This window comes from Petaurus breviceps, unplaced genomic scaffold (assembly GCF_028583685.1).
Source record: "Petaurus breviceps papuanus isolate PSGF00001 unplaced genomic scaffold, PetGlider_PUasm1.0 90686, whole genome shotgun sequence".
NCBI lineage: Eukaryota > Metazoa > Chordata > Mammalia > Diprotodontia > Petauridae > Petaurus > Petaurus breviceps.
The window spans coordinates 2,155,486-2,173,109 of record NW_027187309.1 but is presented as its reverse complement, the minus strand read 5'-3'; the positions used below and the strand labels follow the sequence as shown (position 1 = coordinate 2,173,109).

Genomic DNA, 17,624 nt, shown 5'->3' with positions numbered 1-17,624 from the left:
TTTCTTTGCAAAAATACTGGAGTGGTTTGCCATTTCCTTCTCCAGTTCATTTATTACAAATGAGGAATTGAGGCAAACAGGGTTAACCTAAGGACACACAGCTAGTAAGAGTCTGAGGCCAGATTCAAACTCAAGGAGATGAGACTTCCTGACTCCAGGCCCCATTCTCTATCGACTGCACTACCTAGCTGCCCTACTTCTGACTCTTACTGGTTATATGACCCTAATCAAATCACTTGAGCTCTCCATGCTCCAGCTGTAACATTATAAGTTGCAAAGCAGGTACCAATTGCATCAAGTAAAGAAAGTTTCTTCACCCAGTACTGATTACATAAATGAAATGATGTCTGGTCCAAAAAAAAGTGATATTTTCAAAGTCAAATGTAGCTAAATATATACACACTAAAATAAAAATTAATGAAATAAAACAAGCATTGATAAGGTACCTACTAATTGTCAAGCACTGTGCTAGACAATAGGGATACCAGAGCTAAAGTTAAGCAGAATCCCTACTCTCAAGCAACTTACATTCTACTGTGAAGAAATCCTTCTCATTTCCAATAGTTCTCATTTCCAGATAAATATAGATTTTGTTCATTATAATAACAAATGAAGTCCTAAAAAGATTTTTGTGTCAAAATATAATTAGATATTAAATATCTAAATAAATGAATACTTATTTAGTTTCTTATTAGTTTCTAATTTTAAAGGCTCTCATGTAGTACTTTAAAAATATTAGCTTTCTTACCTAAAAAAATAAAAAATGAAAAAAAATTTTTAAAGCTCTTTTTAAGAAAAAATAATTTATTCACACATGGCAAAGGCACGTGTTCCAGGCCTTGGCTGTTACATAAGCAAAGATGGTTTGAACTGGAAACACATCCTAAATCTTAATCCTTCCTTCTTTATCTCTCCATTACAAAGTTCCCCCTTTCATCCAGATATAGCTGAAGCATATATTCTGCCAAAGACCTCTAAGAACTTGCTCCTAAATAAACATTGATTTATGGAAATCATTTCCATATATATATGTAGGTTAAGGGCACAGCGCCCATGCAATCTGGAAAATCTGCATAAAATTTTTTGGCCCTCCATACCAGACAAGAAGAATTTGTGTATATTTATGGTATTAGAAGATAAAATATGCTTCTATTCTGCTATTATACAATACTATACATATATTTTATGCATTTCCAAATTTCTAAACTTTTCTGTGTCATCTGCTGTCTTTAAGTGTTGTGTGGGGCTTCCATAAAACTCCCCAAAGTTACCATTTAATTTCTTATGCCGACCCACCATGAGGTGGAAAGTCATAATGTGAAAGGAATAACTATATTTTTAAAATCATAGAATGGAAAATATTTTAGAAGCCACATTATGTAAACTCTTCATTTTACTGATAAGGAAACTGAGTCCTAAAGATAGTGAGTGTGCCCAAGGTCACAAAAGAGATTAAGTTATAAAACCAGGATCAGAATCTTGGTCCCTGATTCCCACTCCACTGATCTTTCCATGTTGAAACTAAGGAAACCAAGGAATCATATGGTCAGGATGTGACACATGTCAGCCTGAATGAGCCTGAGTATGAATAGCAGGGTTTGAGGTATCAAGAAAATCATAACCAAAGTCATAAGGTCTTTTAGATTTGGGCGAGTAACCTAAAGATCAGTAGATAACACCAATAAAAATAAGCAAAAGGCAATATAAGTACAAATATCTCAAAAGAGGAAAGATTTAAGTATGAAAGTAAAAAGATGGTCTGGAAGCATCGGGAATAGGGAATATGCCAGTCTTTTCTGACTGTGTAAGGGGAATGGGGGTGTTGCTTCTAATGGAGAAGGTTATAACATATATTATGTCCTTGGAGGAAAGTGAGGGTTTTTCTTAGTATTTTTTATATTTTAAATAAAAAATATTATATTATATTTTTATATAATTTTATATATTATATTATTATATTTAAAAATTTTTACTAAATTAAGGAGGTTGAAGGAGTATAGGTTGAAAAGCTCAAAAAAATAAGAGATATGTAAGAATGTCTCCTGTGAACAGAGAATTTTCTCCACAGCATGCCATGGTGTAACTTGCACAACATAACCATAAACCATATAATTTATTGCACTGGGAACTAGAGTCAATTCATGGGTCCTGCAGCCATAAAAAATTATGTAGGAAAAAAATGTCTCCTTTTTCCTAAGACCTCTTGAATGCTTTTTTTGTGGGTTTGGTTTTTTTTGGAGGAGAGAGTAATAACTTCTAGCCATTTATGCCTACATGATTTGAGAAGATTTGATAAGATTTGAGTTGAGCTTTAATGAGTAGGAGTTCAAAAGTTGGGGAAGTTGGGGTAAACAAATAGACTTGAAGTATGGAAGAAGTAGAAAGTCTAGAATGATAGAATGGGATCAAACTCTAGAAATCCCTGAACACTAGATGAAGAACTTTTTTGAATTAGAAATTCTTATTGATTGGCTAATTATTATTGACTATTGATTGACAATCGAGGGCTAGTGAAGGCTTTTGAACCTGAAGATGATGTGACTGAAGAGACATTTGCAGTGTAATGAACCAATCAAAAAATCTTTATTAATTGACTGCTAAGTGCCAGGCACATCAACATTGTGGATAATCAGACTAGAAGCCAAGAAAACTTGGGTTCAGATATCATCTCTCATACATACTAGTTCTGTGACCCTGAGTACTTCATCTGTCAATGATGTAGGGAACTTTCTAAAGACTATACATTGTAAAGAATGTGCTAACCTGCATTGGTGAGATGACTTCCACACCTGGGAGTTCACTATACCAATGAAATCATAGGTTCAATCTTGATTCCCTATTCCTATGTGCCACGTAGACCTTCAGAGGGAGTATGAAGATAAAAATGAAAGCATTTGCCCTCAAAGAGCTTACACTCCATCAAGGGAGTCAGTTTGACATATAAAATTCATAAAAATTAAACACAAGGTAATTTTAGAGGGGAAGGCATTAATAGCTGGGGGCTCAGGCAAGGTTTCAAGTAGTACTTAAACTGAACTTTGAGGGAGACTAAGGATTCTAACAAAGGGAAGTGAATATGGAAAGTATTCCAAGAATAACCAGCACAGATGCACCAAGGTGAGGGGAGGGATGGAAAGTCAAGTGTGAGGTACAGTAAGAAGACCCATTTGGCTAGACTGTAGAGTGAGAGGAAAGGAGTAATTTATAATAATTCTGGAAATGTGGGGAGCTGGATTCTTTTGGGGGAAAAGGACTGTGGAAGATGGGACAAAGGGAGTAGAGGCAGTGAGACAATCTAGACATCCACTGAGATTGTGTAGGTAATATAAAAAGCTCTAAGCCAGCCTAGCATGGTGGCAGTGGGGATGGAGAGGAAGGGACAATATTTGAAGGAAATTTATGAGGAAGAATGGATAGAACTTACTGACTGAATGAAGGTGGGTAAATGAGAGAAGTCAGGGTGACACAAAAATTTCAGGTCTAGCTGACTGGATAGATTACAAGAGTATTAACAGAAAGAAGGAAGTACAAAGTGAGAATTGGGTTTTAAATATGCTGAATTTATGATAATAGTGAGACTTCAGGGAAAAATGCCCAGAAGCCATTTGGAACTGAGGGAGACATCAGGATGCCAAAAGAGACATCACACTTAATATAGATCTGAGAAGTATCCACTTTTATGTAAGCCAAGAGGAAGGATTGGGAATTTGGAAGTGTAGAAGGAAGAAAGAAATCAAATTAGAATAACTTAGTATTAAAGTTTTCAAAGAAAATAGTATCAAATAAATCCAATTACAAATAGATAATTCAAATATACCCATCTATGTGTGCGTGCATATATACATACATACACGAATTAGACATAGATACCTGTTTGGAGGATCCTCTGAACTTAAAGAATTGAAATGGGACTCTTCTGTCAGCTCCTGTGTATCTACTAGAAAAAAAAAGCCAGAGAAATTCATAGTTCTTCTGTGTCCTTTTCTATATAAATATCTGAAGTGGAGTGAGCAAGGCAGGGAGGCAAGTAAAAAAAAAAAGAAAGAAAAAGAGGAGATTGCCTTTGTGCTGGTCAGGGTAGTTTGTGAACTGATTGCTTAGACATAAACTACAGCTTATTCTTTGAATCAACTGGTAGAACCACTTTTCTTCTCTCCAAATCCATGCCCAGCCACCAGTAACCCAACCCTTATCCAGCAATAGATGATTCACTGTGCCCTAAGGAATATGTTGTTGCCCCCCATAAGGTAATGGCTAAAAGTAAATAGTACCGAGAAAAAGTTCCACTAGGAGAGACTGTATAAAGGGAAATATCATGCCTATAAATAAACTTAAATAAATTCAAAATGTTCTACATCATAAAGCTGAAGAAATCCAAAGGACCTAATCAAACATTCTTTGACCATAAAAAGTTCCAACCATAAAAGCTCCAAAAAGATATGGCAGAGTATAACAACCATAAACTGGTAGCAATTTTTTGAGATAGGACACTGGGCTCAATGTTTGTGCTATTAAAGAGATAGTAATAGGCAAACCAAGAGCTACAAAATGAATTCTGGGGAACTGCTTCTGTGCAAAGCATAGGATCAACCAGATTGTCTTAATGAAGGCCCACAAACTGCCACCCAATTCAAGCAAGGGCAGAAAGGGGAGGCAATCCAGAAAAAACAATAAACAGATGGACAACAGCCTATAGCTACCTCTAAAAACGTCAGAGGATAGACCAGCTTTAAGAGTTCAATGTAGTTTGGATGATTATTTAATGACTAATGGAGAAGGAGCTAGCAACTGTCCAAAACAAAACAGAACATAGAATATAACTAGAACAGTTGTAGACCTACACTGATAAAAGGAGTTTCCTCACCAGGAAGTCCCCTAAATTGACATAACCTAATGTTAGGACCAAAAAAATCCCTATTAATATATTAAGAAATAATTAGCACATTAACATTGAAGTATGAGTGCTTAAAGTATACATTTTATTGTTCATTACAAAGAATTTTGTAACCAGTATTGTATCATTTTATACTATTTGATTACTATAGACGTACAGTAATATTATTAATCATGCTAAAACTTCCTGAATCATGGCCAGATTCAGGAAGTAAAATTTGAGAGAGCTATCACAAAATCCTATGTAATTTCTCTAAAGTAACACAATATTAGGGTGTTTTTTAGATTCACGTGGCCAATGGCCCTAATCCAGGCTTTCATCACCCCTCACCCATATTATTACAGTAGCCTCCTAATTGATTTCTGTGACTCAGTTCTCTCTTCTTTCCAATCTATCCTTCATATTGGTGGTGCCAGTGATATTCCCAAAGCATACCTAACCATATCTCTCCACCACTTAAGCTCCCATGGCTCCCTATTTCTCTCAGATCAAATACAAATTCTTCTCTGGCTTTTAAAACCCTTCATAATCTGACTACAACCAACTTTCTAGACTTATTTTATGCTATTTCCTTTCACATAGTTGATAGTACAGATACAAAGGTAAAAGAAATGGCACAGTCTATTATTTTTAGGAACTTTACAGTCTAGTAGAAGGCATTAGTTACTAAAGCAAACAAATAACTATAATATTAGTTGATGTGACTGATTATATAAAGCCAGGCCTGAGACATATGAGGACAAAAAGATCACTTTTGGGTTTAGGAAGTAGGGAAAATAGGCTGCATATAGGAAGCCTCAGTTGGGTCTATTAGAAAGGATTTTAAAAGGTAGATGGATGGTAGAGGGATTCAGTCCAAACATGAAGGAATAAGACTGAAAAGTCATGGAGATAAATCAGGGCAATGAGTCCAGTTTGGCTGGCATACAAATTGTTTGAAGAGGAATAATTTGAAATAAGGCCAAAAAAGAAAGTCAGAACCAAATTATAGAGGTTCTTGAATGCCAAGCAGCCTGACTCTAATGTATATTTTTGGCTTTGACACTATCCCCCTTCACCTACTATATATCATAGCCAAATTGGACTAACTGCTGTTTGCTATACTTGTCCTGGATTCTCCTACCTTGTTGAATTTGTAAACTCTTGTTCACAATCCCTACACTAAAAATTACTCTCACAGCTACTTGTTCTCATTCTTTAATGCCCATATCAGGTCACCTTCTCTATGAAACCTGACTGAGAAAGTACAAATTAGCCCACACTATAACCACTGACTAGCCACTGACTGTGTTTCCACTTTATATTCTTTCCAACCATGCACCCAGACCATCCTATTATCTGCCTGCCCCCCTCCACTTTCTACTTACTCAGGACAAAATATCCCTCCCTAGTGACCGCTCTCCTATATCCACTGTCTTCCTCTATAAGAATGTAAACTCCTCTGAGGGCTGAGACTGTCTCTTTTAAAAAATATTTGTATTGGGGGCAGCTAGGTGGTGAAGTGAATAGAGCACCGGCCCTGAAGTCAGGAGGACCTGAGTTCAAATCCAGCTTCAGACACTTATTTAACACTTACTAGCCATATGACCTTGGGCAAGTCATTTAACCCCAATTTCCCTGCCTTCTCCCCTCCAAAAAGCAAAAAAAAAAAATTTAAACTTCAAAAGGGAGTTTCCAACACACTTTTGGGGTGGCTAGGTGGTGCAGTGAATACAGCACTGGCCCTGGAGTCAGGAGGACCTGAGTTCAAATTCGGCCTCAGACACTTAACACACACACACACACACACACACACACACACACACACAAACTAGCCATGTGACCTTGGGCAAGTCACTTAACCCCAATTGCCCTCCAAAAAAGGCCATAAATAAATAAAGTGATTTTATTAAAAAAAAATTTGTATCCCCCATGACTAGTACAGAGCCTGCTATATAGGAATGAATTCATTCATTCATTTATTACTAGCCTGGCATGACCTGTTATTAATGAGCCATGCTGGCTCTTTGTAATCACCACTTGCTTCATTTCTTCTGTTTTTACTAATCATCTCTTTAATGATCTGTGGCTATAATATCAGACCATAATACAGTTCTACACTTAGGAAGCAAAAACCCTCTTTAGCTCCCAATGTCATTTGTTTTTTCTTACAGAAAAGAAACCTCTTTCCCTTCCTATTCTCCCATTACAGACCCACACTCAACTCTTTTCTCCAGCTGCTAGTAGGTGTTACATACATTTTAAAAAGAATGACTCTCCAGTCTTTAGATGATGTTATTCCTCGAAATGTCTTGCCTCACAAAAGCTTATAACAAACTGTCTTCTGATGCAAACTCAGTTAAATAAACTTTATATTATACCTCCCTTCTTAAACAAATAAAAAACTGAAATAAAAAAATAAAAATTTGCAATTTTTAAAAGAGATTTAAGCAGTTTGGTCACATTGATCTAACTCCACTAGATTCAAGAAAGGTGGACTGCATTCAGATTCACTTATTGTGCTTTCAGTTCATGAAAATAGGTCAGCTAAACATCACTTGTGCTTGGAATGAACAGATTTCCCAGACAATTAAATCTTTTAACAAATGTTTCCCCCTCCAAAAGAGTATTTGTGTTCCTTTAGTAGAAAGAAAGCAATTCAAGTTCTGCTACTATTTCCAAACCAAATTCTTTGAAAAATTGGGAAAAAATACAATATTGTAAAAGATAATAACTCTGAAAGACTTTGGAACTCTGATCAAAACACTTACCATTCTTGATTCTAAAAAACTGATGATTAAGTATGTCTCCATTTCTTGGAAGAGAGGTGATGGACTAGAGGTGCAGAATGAGATGTACATTTTCAGATGCAGCTAACATGTTGCTTTGTTTTTCCTGATTATACTTACTCGTTGCAAGAGAGGCCTTCTACTTGGGTGTAAATGGGAAAGGGAACACAGGATGTGGCAGGGGAAAGGATTAAGTTAATGGGAAATAACATATGCAAAAAAATTAAAGGAAGAAAGGATCAATAGAACATTTTAAAAACACAGACCAAAAAAAAAATAAGAAGAGAACACAAAGAGGATAATCTTGCTCCTTCCTTATAAAATTAAATATATGTCTAAAAATTTATAAATAATATGAATAATTTCATCTACAATTCTTTTTGTTCTTTGAATATGGATGTTTGTCTTTGTTGATGATTCTTAAGTTCACAGATTATCTTTTAATCTATTATTTACAACCAAGAATAACCACATCTATCAATTCCCTTTCTGTACACATAAGATAAAAATTACCTTCTTCATCCACAGAGAGAGTACGAATGATGATGGGGCTAGAGTAGGCTGGAAGTATGAGTGGTAAATTGGAAGGAACTGCATAGCCACAAGGCACAGGAACAGAATAAACACTTGGCACACCAGGGCTTGAACTTTCTTCTTCAGCACTTGGATCTGGTGACAGCTGCTCTTTCTCCTGGAATGGTGTAATATTGATGACTGAATATGGATTTACTTTCATAGGTACAGCTAGTTTACCAGCTTCTGCAACTTGCAAATTGTCTCCTCCAGCTCCATTACTATCTCCTAAGAAAGAAAAAAAAGAAGCTTCATTTTCTCATGTATCATAGGATAATCACACCCATCAAATATTTCTCTTCAGTGTCTGTCTAGGAATGGGAAAAGAAAAAAAAATGGTAAAAATTTTAAAACCTCCAGTTCAAATCTTATTTTCAGATATTAGTCCTCCCTTTGTATATATAACTTCATACCTATGATAAATGCCTAAGAGGTTATTTTCTTAAACTGGTGATGTAGGAACTATTAAAGGAAGTGATCCTAGGTGTTAGGGAGGGGTAACTCTTTGGAAAATAAGGATGAAATCAGTGGAACTTTTGTGGGACAAGAATTTCAATAGCCTAATTACTATTGAAAACTATTTACAAAATTAAGTTCTGGTAAGGTAAACAGATCATCTTGATCGCCTGAACAATGACATGAGCATTCCTGATATATTGTGTAAGTGCGTAATGCACAGAGTACGATTGCTTTAATTAAACAATTTACCCCTTGAGTACTTTGTAGGATTTAATAAAATAAGTAACTAAGTCTAGCATAGATTTGCATTGAATCAACACATCATGGCATTCAATTCCTTTCTTCAGTGGCTTTCTATTTTCTCTAGCATGATATCTGACATTTAACAACCTTCATCAGGCTGCAGTCTACATTTCCAGATTTATTACACATTGTTGCCCTTCAGGCAGTGTGTTTCAGCCAAGATGGCCTTCTTGCAGTTTTCTCTCAGCTCCATGCCTCTCTCTGCATAGGCTGTCCCCCTTGACTAGAATGCACTTCTCTGTTCATCTCCTAGGATTCTGTTTCTTTCACAATTCAGCTCAGGCACCACCTTCTATGGGAAGTTTGCCCTGACAGTCATTCCTTGCTTCCATAGTCTCTATTGCTCTCTTCATCTTCATGTTATTATATATATGCTTATCTGTGACATGAGAAGTAACATGGTCCAGAAAGAGTACTGTATTCAGAGTCAAAGAAACTGAGTTGGAGGCCTGGCTTTGTCACTTATGACCTGTGTGACCTTGGGTAAATCAAACCTTTCTGGGCCTCAGTTACAGCATTTGTAAAAATAACGAGGTTGGATTAGATGGCTTCTGAGATCCCTTCCCTCTAGAACTGTGATCCTATCATCCCTCCATAGAATACAGGCACTATGAGGACAGGGAATGTTCTGTTTTTGTCTTTGAATCCCCAGTACTGGCACAAAGTCTTGAATACAGTAAGCACTTAATAAATGTTTCTTTAATTGAATTCCAAAAGTTCCAGTGGATGAATTAGAAATTACTTTTCTTTGAAAGAAAATCTCTCTCTATACACTCCTCAAAATTTAGTTAGAAACAATGGAAAAGAGTACCTGAAGAGAAATATATACAAAACTTTAACTATTTATAATGAAACTGACCTCTTAGGTTTCCCTTAAGTTCCAACTAAAATCCTACCTTCTACAGGAAGTTTTCTCTAACCCTTCTTAATTTCAGTGCTTTCCCCCTTTTAATTATTTCTTATTTATCCAATATATGTATACAATGTGTGTGTGTGTGTGTGTGTAGGGTATACAAACACACACACACATACACATATTTGTATGTTCTCTCCATTAGACTAACTTCTTGAGAGCAGGGACTGTCTTTTGAGTCTTTTAGTATTCCCAGCTCTTAGCACAGTGCCTGACCCATTGTAGGAGTTTAATGTTTAACTGAACTGAATTGAAAAATTTTTTAAAAAGTATAAGCAAGCCTTTCTTAAAAATACACTTTTCTCCAGGATAATTAAAATAGGCTTCTAGAACACATATTAGGAAGGTGGAGGTGAGACAAGGGATAGAAATGAGTTAAACTTCTATAAAATATTATTTAAACAATATAATGCCACCACTGGATGACCACCTGGGCATTCACCTGTGAATGGAAGCTCTTTATTTTCTGCATCCCCCCTGGAATCAGATTCGGATGATGGCAGAAGTGCTTGTCTATCAGCTTCTGGAATTTCATCTCCACTGTCAAAATCGAATTGTTCTCCTTCCTCCTCTTCATCGTTATTGGTAGCACTTTTTAACTCATTTTCTAGAACTAAATGAGGATAGATATGGAGATGGTTAGCATTTTTTAATAGCCCAAAAACTGTAGCATCCTGATGACAAGGAGTTGATCCCAGAACTCATTAACAATTTACCACAGTGGCAATACATCAACTTCTTAGCTGACATTTCTACTAGCATTGCTAAGATAGTGGTGGTAAAAATCTTCCAGCTAAAATCTTCCAGAATTTCATTTCTACTGTCAGATCTCACTATTTTCCCTGTCTTTTTTTTTCTTCATTAGCAACCAGGATTTTTTAATTCACTTTCTAAGATCTGAGTGACAGAAATTTATATAGTTTTGATTTAACTTCTGCCCTGCTTCTAAATTCCATAGGTTTTTTTTTTTAAAGAAAGCAAGAAGTCAACTACGGATATTTTCATCTCATTGAGGAAAGTTCAAAACAATTTGTGAGAAAACTAAGTTTTTGTAATGCATTAAAGCAATTTCATTGGAATAGAAGGAGGGTTAACTTCAAGTGAAGTTTACTATTTCAAATGATCATAACTGCTCTTCTACTAGCTATTACATGCTCTATATCTTCTTTATGAGGAAACCAATATATACACTGGGCCTTATTGTTTATGTTGCCATGGTAATAAGAATTCTTGCCAGGGCTTCTCTTTCTTCAGGAGGCAAAGATCTGCTGATCTCACATGCTTTATTGCAAAGACAATAACAAAACCATTCATGCAGACTTTTGATGGGGGTGGGAGGAGAGGGGAAACCTCCAGTGAATTTATTATTAAAGAGAAGAACACTATGTTGGCAATCCATGCAAATTTTTGGAGAGCCTAATCCTCGAACTGAAGTATTAAGCTCTAATCCAATTTTCCTAAGTGACGAGTTTATAGGGGCAAAAAAATCAAACACCAGAATTTAATTACCATCAAGTCTCCACAGCTATCCTCAGTGTGATTTTTATTTATGTACATGTTTAAATATATATATATTTATACATATATATATATATATTTTTTTTAAGCAATCAGGGTTAAGTAACTTGCTCAAGGTTACTCGGCCAGTTATTTCTGGGTATGGTGCTGAGTATCTGACCCCGGATTTGATGCAGGTCATCCCGACACTGGAGCCGGTGCTCTTACTCGCTGAGCCACCTGGCTGCCCCTAAGCAACTGGGGTTAAGTAACTTGCTCAAGGTTACACGGCCAGGTGTTTCTGGGTGGGTGCTAAGTGTGAGCCCGGGATTCGATCTGCAGGTCGTTCTGACACTGGAGCCTGTGCTCTTACTCGCTGTGCTACCTGGCTGCCCCTGTTTAAAAATATTTGCAAATGATATCGGTAGACTTTTAGCATATTTTTCTTCCCTCTGTAGAAAACAACATTTTCCTAAACTCACACTCTTCTTAACTTTCCTACTAGTGGGTACCACCATCACCCCAGGTCCATAACCTTGCTGTCTTCCTCTATTCCTCACTCTCATTCTCCAATCTTTTGCTAAATCTTGTTCTTTCTACCTCTCATTTAATGCCCCTTTCCTGTCCTCATATAAGGCCTTAGTTTAGGCCTTATCTCTCATCTAAACTATTAAAATTGCCTTCTTATTGTTCTCCCTGCCTCATCTCTCCCCTCTCAAATCAATCTGCCACACAGCTGCCAAAATGATTCTCCTAAAGTGTAGATATGACCATGTCACACAGACACACATGGACACACACACACACACCACCACCACCACCTCAGTAAACATCAGGTGCTCTCAGTTACCCTCAGTGTTGTTGTTCAACTCTGTGATTCCATTTGGGGTTTCCTTGAAAATATATTGGAGTGGCTTACTATTTCCTTCTCCAGATCATTTTACAGATGAGGAAACTGAGGCAAACAGGGGTAAGTGAAGTAAGTGCCCAAGGTCACAGAGCTAGGAAGTGGCTGAGGACAGATTTGAACTCAGGTCCCCCAGACTCCAAACCTGGTGCTCTATCTACAGTACCACCTAGATGCTCAAGTATCAAATATAAATTCTTTTGTTTGCATTTTAAATCTTTTCACAACCTAAATCTCATCCTAATTTATCAGCTTTCTTACACACTGCTATCCTCTACAGACTTCAATTCAGTCATACTGACATTGCTATTCCTCACACATGAAAGTCCATCTCCTATCTCCACCATGTCTTTGCACCAAATGTTCCCTATGACCTCCATGTATAGAAACTTGAGACACAGAGACTAATTAGGAGAGAACTGCAATGGTCTTGGTGAGGTATGATGACAGCCTGAAATAATGTAGTGGACGTGGAGATAGAAGGGACCTTTGAGGCTGTCAATTCTAGCTTCTTCATTTTATAATTGGGGAAAATGAGATCTCAGAAAAGTGAAGAAAGTTGCCCAAGGTCAAATAGCTAGTAAGTGATAGAGTGGGAATCTGAACCTAAGTCCTCTGATTATAAGTCAGTACTGTTCCAATTATAACTATACCACCTGCCTCCAAAGAGGTTATAATGGGCTTTGGCCAGACTGTCCTACAACCTGTACTAAGACCCTCCTGGACATGGTTAAGTATCCAAAGGGAGGTAGGCATAATAAGAATTAAACTAGGGGGAAACAGGAAAAAACAAGGTTGAAAAATATAAATTAGCTATGCCTTAGTTCACCAAATAAGTATAATAAATACAGAGTAACCACAGTAAGTGTTAAACCTGCAATAAATAAGTCTTAGAGAGAGCAAAGTAGACTAAAGTAGCCCAGGATATCTCTTGACCACAGTAGAAGATATATAGTCAAATGAACTCTTGCTTAAAAATGAAAGGTTAGGAAAAATATATTTCCTTGGGATATTATAAATATGATTCAGACTGCATTACACTGACAAGGACAGGGGTCAATGGGCAAGAAATCTGTCTGTGTATATCTACCAAACTAGAACACATAGAAAGCAGCAGTTGTGACACAGGAAGAATATCAGTAAAGACAATGTTATTCCTCTTCATATGCCCCTATTCTAAGGTCTTACAAAGGGCTTTACATCCTCTACTGTAGGCGCTTAAGAAATGTTCATCAAAGAAAGAAAAAAAGACAGTAATTCATAGGAGAGAAAATCCAAGAAGCCAGCAAGGAAACTCATGACCTCAGAAATATTTCCATTCTGATTTAGCACAACATGTGGGTAATAAGAAAGATGAACTAGTAATCTTAATAGTGAAAGAATGAGATCATATTTGTAAAATGCTTTAACTTTGTGCCTGACAAATAGTAGATGCCTAATAAATGTGTGTTGTCTTCCTCCCAACCACAACACAAGGAAGTACATTTGGCTACAGAGATGAATGCAAGTAGGAGTCATTATTTTTTTAAGCAATTGGGGTTAAGTAACTTGCTCAAGGTTACATGGCCAGGTGTTTCTGGGTGGGTGCTAGGTATCTGAGCTAAGTGTCTGAGCCCGGATTCGATCCCAGATCATCCCGACTCTGGGGCCAGTGCTCTTACTCACTGTGCTACCTGGCCACCCCAGGAGTCATTATTATGATCTAGAAGGGCACATGCCTTATTTAAAAGAAACAGAATGGAAAATGGAGTAAGTGGGAAGGAGTAGCACTGCATAGATTGTAGACTTAAATAAGGAAACCTATGAACCAGAGGGAGAAAACAAGGTACAAAACACAGGACTGAAAAGGAAAAGAGGAAAAAAACAGGAGGAAAATTGTCATGGAAGATTAATATAAACCTCTGGGGCAAGAGACATGATAGAGAAGCGACTAAGGGTTTTCAGTGACCTAGACTACAGTGCACTCTTTGCCCAAAGAAGATCAATTCAAAATATGTGGCTTTCCTTAGTAATAATTTAATCCTTCAAAATGCTGAAGAATTTGTTCCTCTGGACTTGATTCTGGCCAACAAAGAGGAAATAAGTGATGAAATAGAAAAAAAAAAGAAATCATAGGCCTCTATCTTCAAATTTGTGATACAGATAAGAAAGCCAGAGAGGAAGATGACATTAAAAGAGAGGGGATCTAGTTGTCTTCAATGACTTTAAGCCAACAGAATGTCTTTCATGGAATCTCTGTGTCAATGGGTATGCACATTTTAACCACTTTATTTGCATAATTACATACTGTTTTCCAGAATACTTGTACTAAATTGCCACTGCACCAGCAATTCATTACTTTACCTGTATATTCCTATCTTTTGTTATCACTGCCAATTTGTTGGGTTTGTGTGAGGTGAAATCTCAGGATTGTGCTGATTTAGATTTTTCTCCTTATTGGTTATTTGGAGCATTTTTTCACATAATTGTTAATAATTTGCAATTCTTATTTCAAGAACTATTCATATCTTTTAACTTTTTTCTACTTATGAATGGCTTTTGCTATTAAATATTTCTGTTTTTTATCTATCTTGGGTTCTTGCTTTTAATTGGAGAGCTCCTTCACTGTATTATCTGATAAATGTTCTCCTACATATGCTCTCTCATTTCTGTTTTGTTATCAATTTGGATAAATGGGGAACGTTGACATAGGCTCAGTAATCACATTTGCTATTTTCTTTCAGTTCTATGAATGTTGATATCATATAATTGGAAGAATTTGTGATTTGGATCAGGAGAAAATTAAATTCAAACCTCTTTTCTGACAATTATTAACCGTATGGTGCTAGGTAAGTCACTTTAAAATATTCTTCATTCTATGGGATAACTTGCTGGAGAAGGGAAAAGGAAGTATACAGGCAGAAATTTAGGAAATATGAAAACAAAATATATTAACAAAAATTTACATTTTAAAAAACAAAAAGTATATTCATTTATTTTAATAGAAAAAGTGTATCTAAAAGCAGAACTAAGCATTATTTGCAATGGGATATATAAGCAATTCTCCCAATAAACATAAAAATAAAGCAAAAATATCCCCCCTCTTCTCTATTATACAGCAGTTCTAAAATATCAAAAATAACATTAATACAAGAAAAAGTAAAGGCATAAACTTTGGATAAGAGAAGACAAAAGTATATATATTTGAAGATGACATAGTTAGGAAACTAAAGAGCACATCAGAGAAACTGAGGTTATTAATATTATTAGTAAAGAAGCATAATACAAAATTGACAAACAAAAATAGCTAATTCCACACAGTAATGAAATTGTGGAGAAAATTGTAGATAAGCAAATCCTACTAAAATAGTTGTAAAATGTGTAGAATATGTGGAAGTCTGTGTTTCAAACACACTCAAGACTTACATACATGGTCACATAACCTTTTACTTTAAGAAATAAAAAATTATTTAAACAACTGGAAGAATACTCATTGCTCATAGACAAGATGCATTATATAATTATTAAATTATATCTAAATTAATTTACAGATTTAGTGCTATGCCAGTCAGACTACTAAGTAAGTATTTTATGGAATTAGACAAAATACAAACAAAATTCTTTTGGAGAAATAAAAAGTTTTGAAATAGAGTTCTTAATACTTTTTTACATAACAGACCCCTTTGGCAATCAGATGCAAACTCTGGACCTCTTGAAACCAATTATATTGCTATATACCTGTAAAAATATTTTTTTAAAGTTCATGTACCCTAAGTTAAGAACCCCTGATCTACAATCTCAAAGAGAAAATGATAAACAAGTAGGAATGAAGAGGAAATGTAGCTATAGCTAAGATTACATTACAAAGTAGTAATCAAAAAAAACTATTTAGGATTGGTTTAAAAATAGAAAAAAAAGACTGGTGGAACAGACTAAATAAACAAGAATAAGAAAAAATTAAATACAATAATCTAGTATTCAATAAACTTGAAAGTAAAATTCTTAGGAAAGACTTCTCTTTTTAAAATAACTGAAAGCTGGAAAGCAGTTAGAGGAAATTAAGTTTAGATTAATATCTTATATATGATATCATGGTAAGCTCAAAATTTATATTCAACCTAAATGCAAAAGATCACAAATAAAACAAATTAGAAGAGAGCAAGATCAGATTCCTTCTAGAACTATAGATCAGGGGAGAATTCTTAGCAAAAATGAGCAAGAGAGGGAATCATAAAAGATAAAATAAGTAATTTTGATTACATGAAATTGAAAAACTTTTACATGACCAAAATCAAGTCAACTACAATAAGAAGGGAAATTACAGACTAAGAAAATAAGTTTATTTCAATATTTTCTGATAAAAGTCCACATTTAAAATACAGAAGAAATGAACACAAGGGAATAAGATGAAGACTCATTCCTTTGTAGATGTGTTTATCCAAAGGAAATAAACAAGCAGTTCTTCAAAGAAGTGAAAACTATTAATGGCCATATGAAAGGTCAATTAAATTCATAAAAATAAAAGTAAATAAAAGTAACTCTTATCTTACCAACAAGGAAACTCTTGCCATCCAGAAAAATGGCAAAAATTTACAAAAAGTAGAAATAGTCTACACTGGAGGGATTGTATAAAGATAAGCACGCTAAAATACTTTTGGTGGAGCTGTGAATGTGTCTTCTCCTTAGTTTCAGGGATAGAACCAAGAGCAATAAGTAAAAGACACAGAGAGACAGAGTCAGAGACAGAGAGAAATACAGAGACAGAGAGAGATTCAAGTTCAGTTTAACAAAAAAAAACTTCCTATTAATAAAACCTGTCCAAAAGTAAAAATACTTCGAGAAGATGGTAGGTCCCTCCACTGGAGGTCTTCAATGGGATTTTGGATGACCACGTGTCAGGGACATTATAAAGGAATTTCTTGGTGAAGTATGGATTAAACCAAGTGGTTTCTGAAGCCCATTCCAACACTATGATTTTGTGAGAGTTTATTTTTTTAAAAATCCTGGTTTCTATTGAACCTGTTTAGCAAGATTTCTTTTAGTATTATTTTTTACTTGTGATAACATTCATCCAAACAAGATTTAGTTGCTTGACAGAATAAGACCACTTGGCAATGCAACGTGCATTCTTTTCTTTAAATCTTGAATTTTATTAGGTTCTAATATAGTGTATTATGATATTTTTGACCAATCAAGGAAATATTCTGGGTAGGACCTGGCAACAGGTTGAACAAGATAGTTTAACTCATTCCTTTCTCTCTTTGAAAGCTAAGCCAGGTTCTCTCCTCTCTCTCTGTCTCTCTGTCTCTCTGTCTCTCTGTCTCTCTCTGT

At 35.6% G+C, this 17,624-nt stretch overlaps 1 protein-coding gene across 3 annotated transcripts in view; it reads right to left on the bottom strand.

The window, feature by feature from the left end:
* The window catches only part of ARHGEF10 (Rho guanine nucleotide exchange factor 10), a 233,388-nt gene that overhangs the window by 153,440 nt on the left and 62,324 nt on the right, over positions 1-17,624 (bottom strand). For all 3 annotated transcript variants that reach the window (XM_069065400.1, XM_069065398.1, XM_069065399.1), the window contains 3 exons: positions 10,353-10,523; positions 8,176-8,463; positions 3,871-3,937 (listed from right to left, as the gene is read on the bottom strand). In XM_069065400.1, the coding sequence (XP_068921501.1) occupies positions 3,871-3,937; positions 8,176-8,398 (290 nt within the window). In that variant the 5' untranslated portion in view covers positions 8,399-8,463; positions 10,353-10,523. The remainder of the gene's footprint in view (positions 1-3,870; positions 3,938-8,175; positions 8,464-10,352; positions 10,524-17,624) is intronic.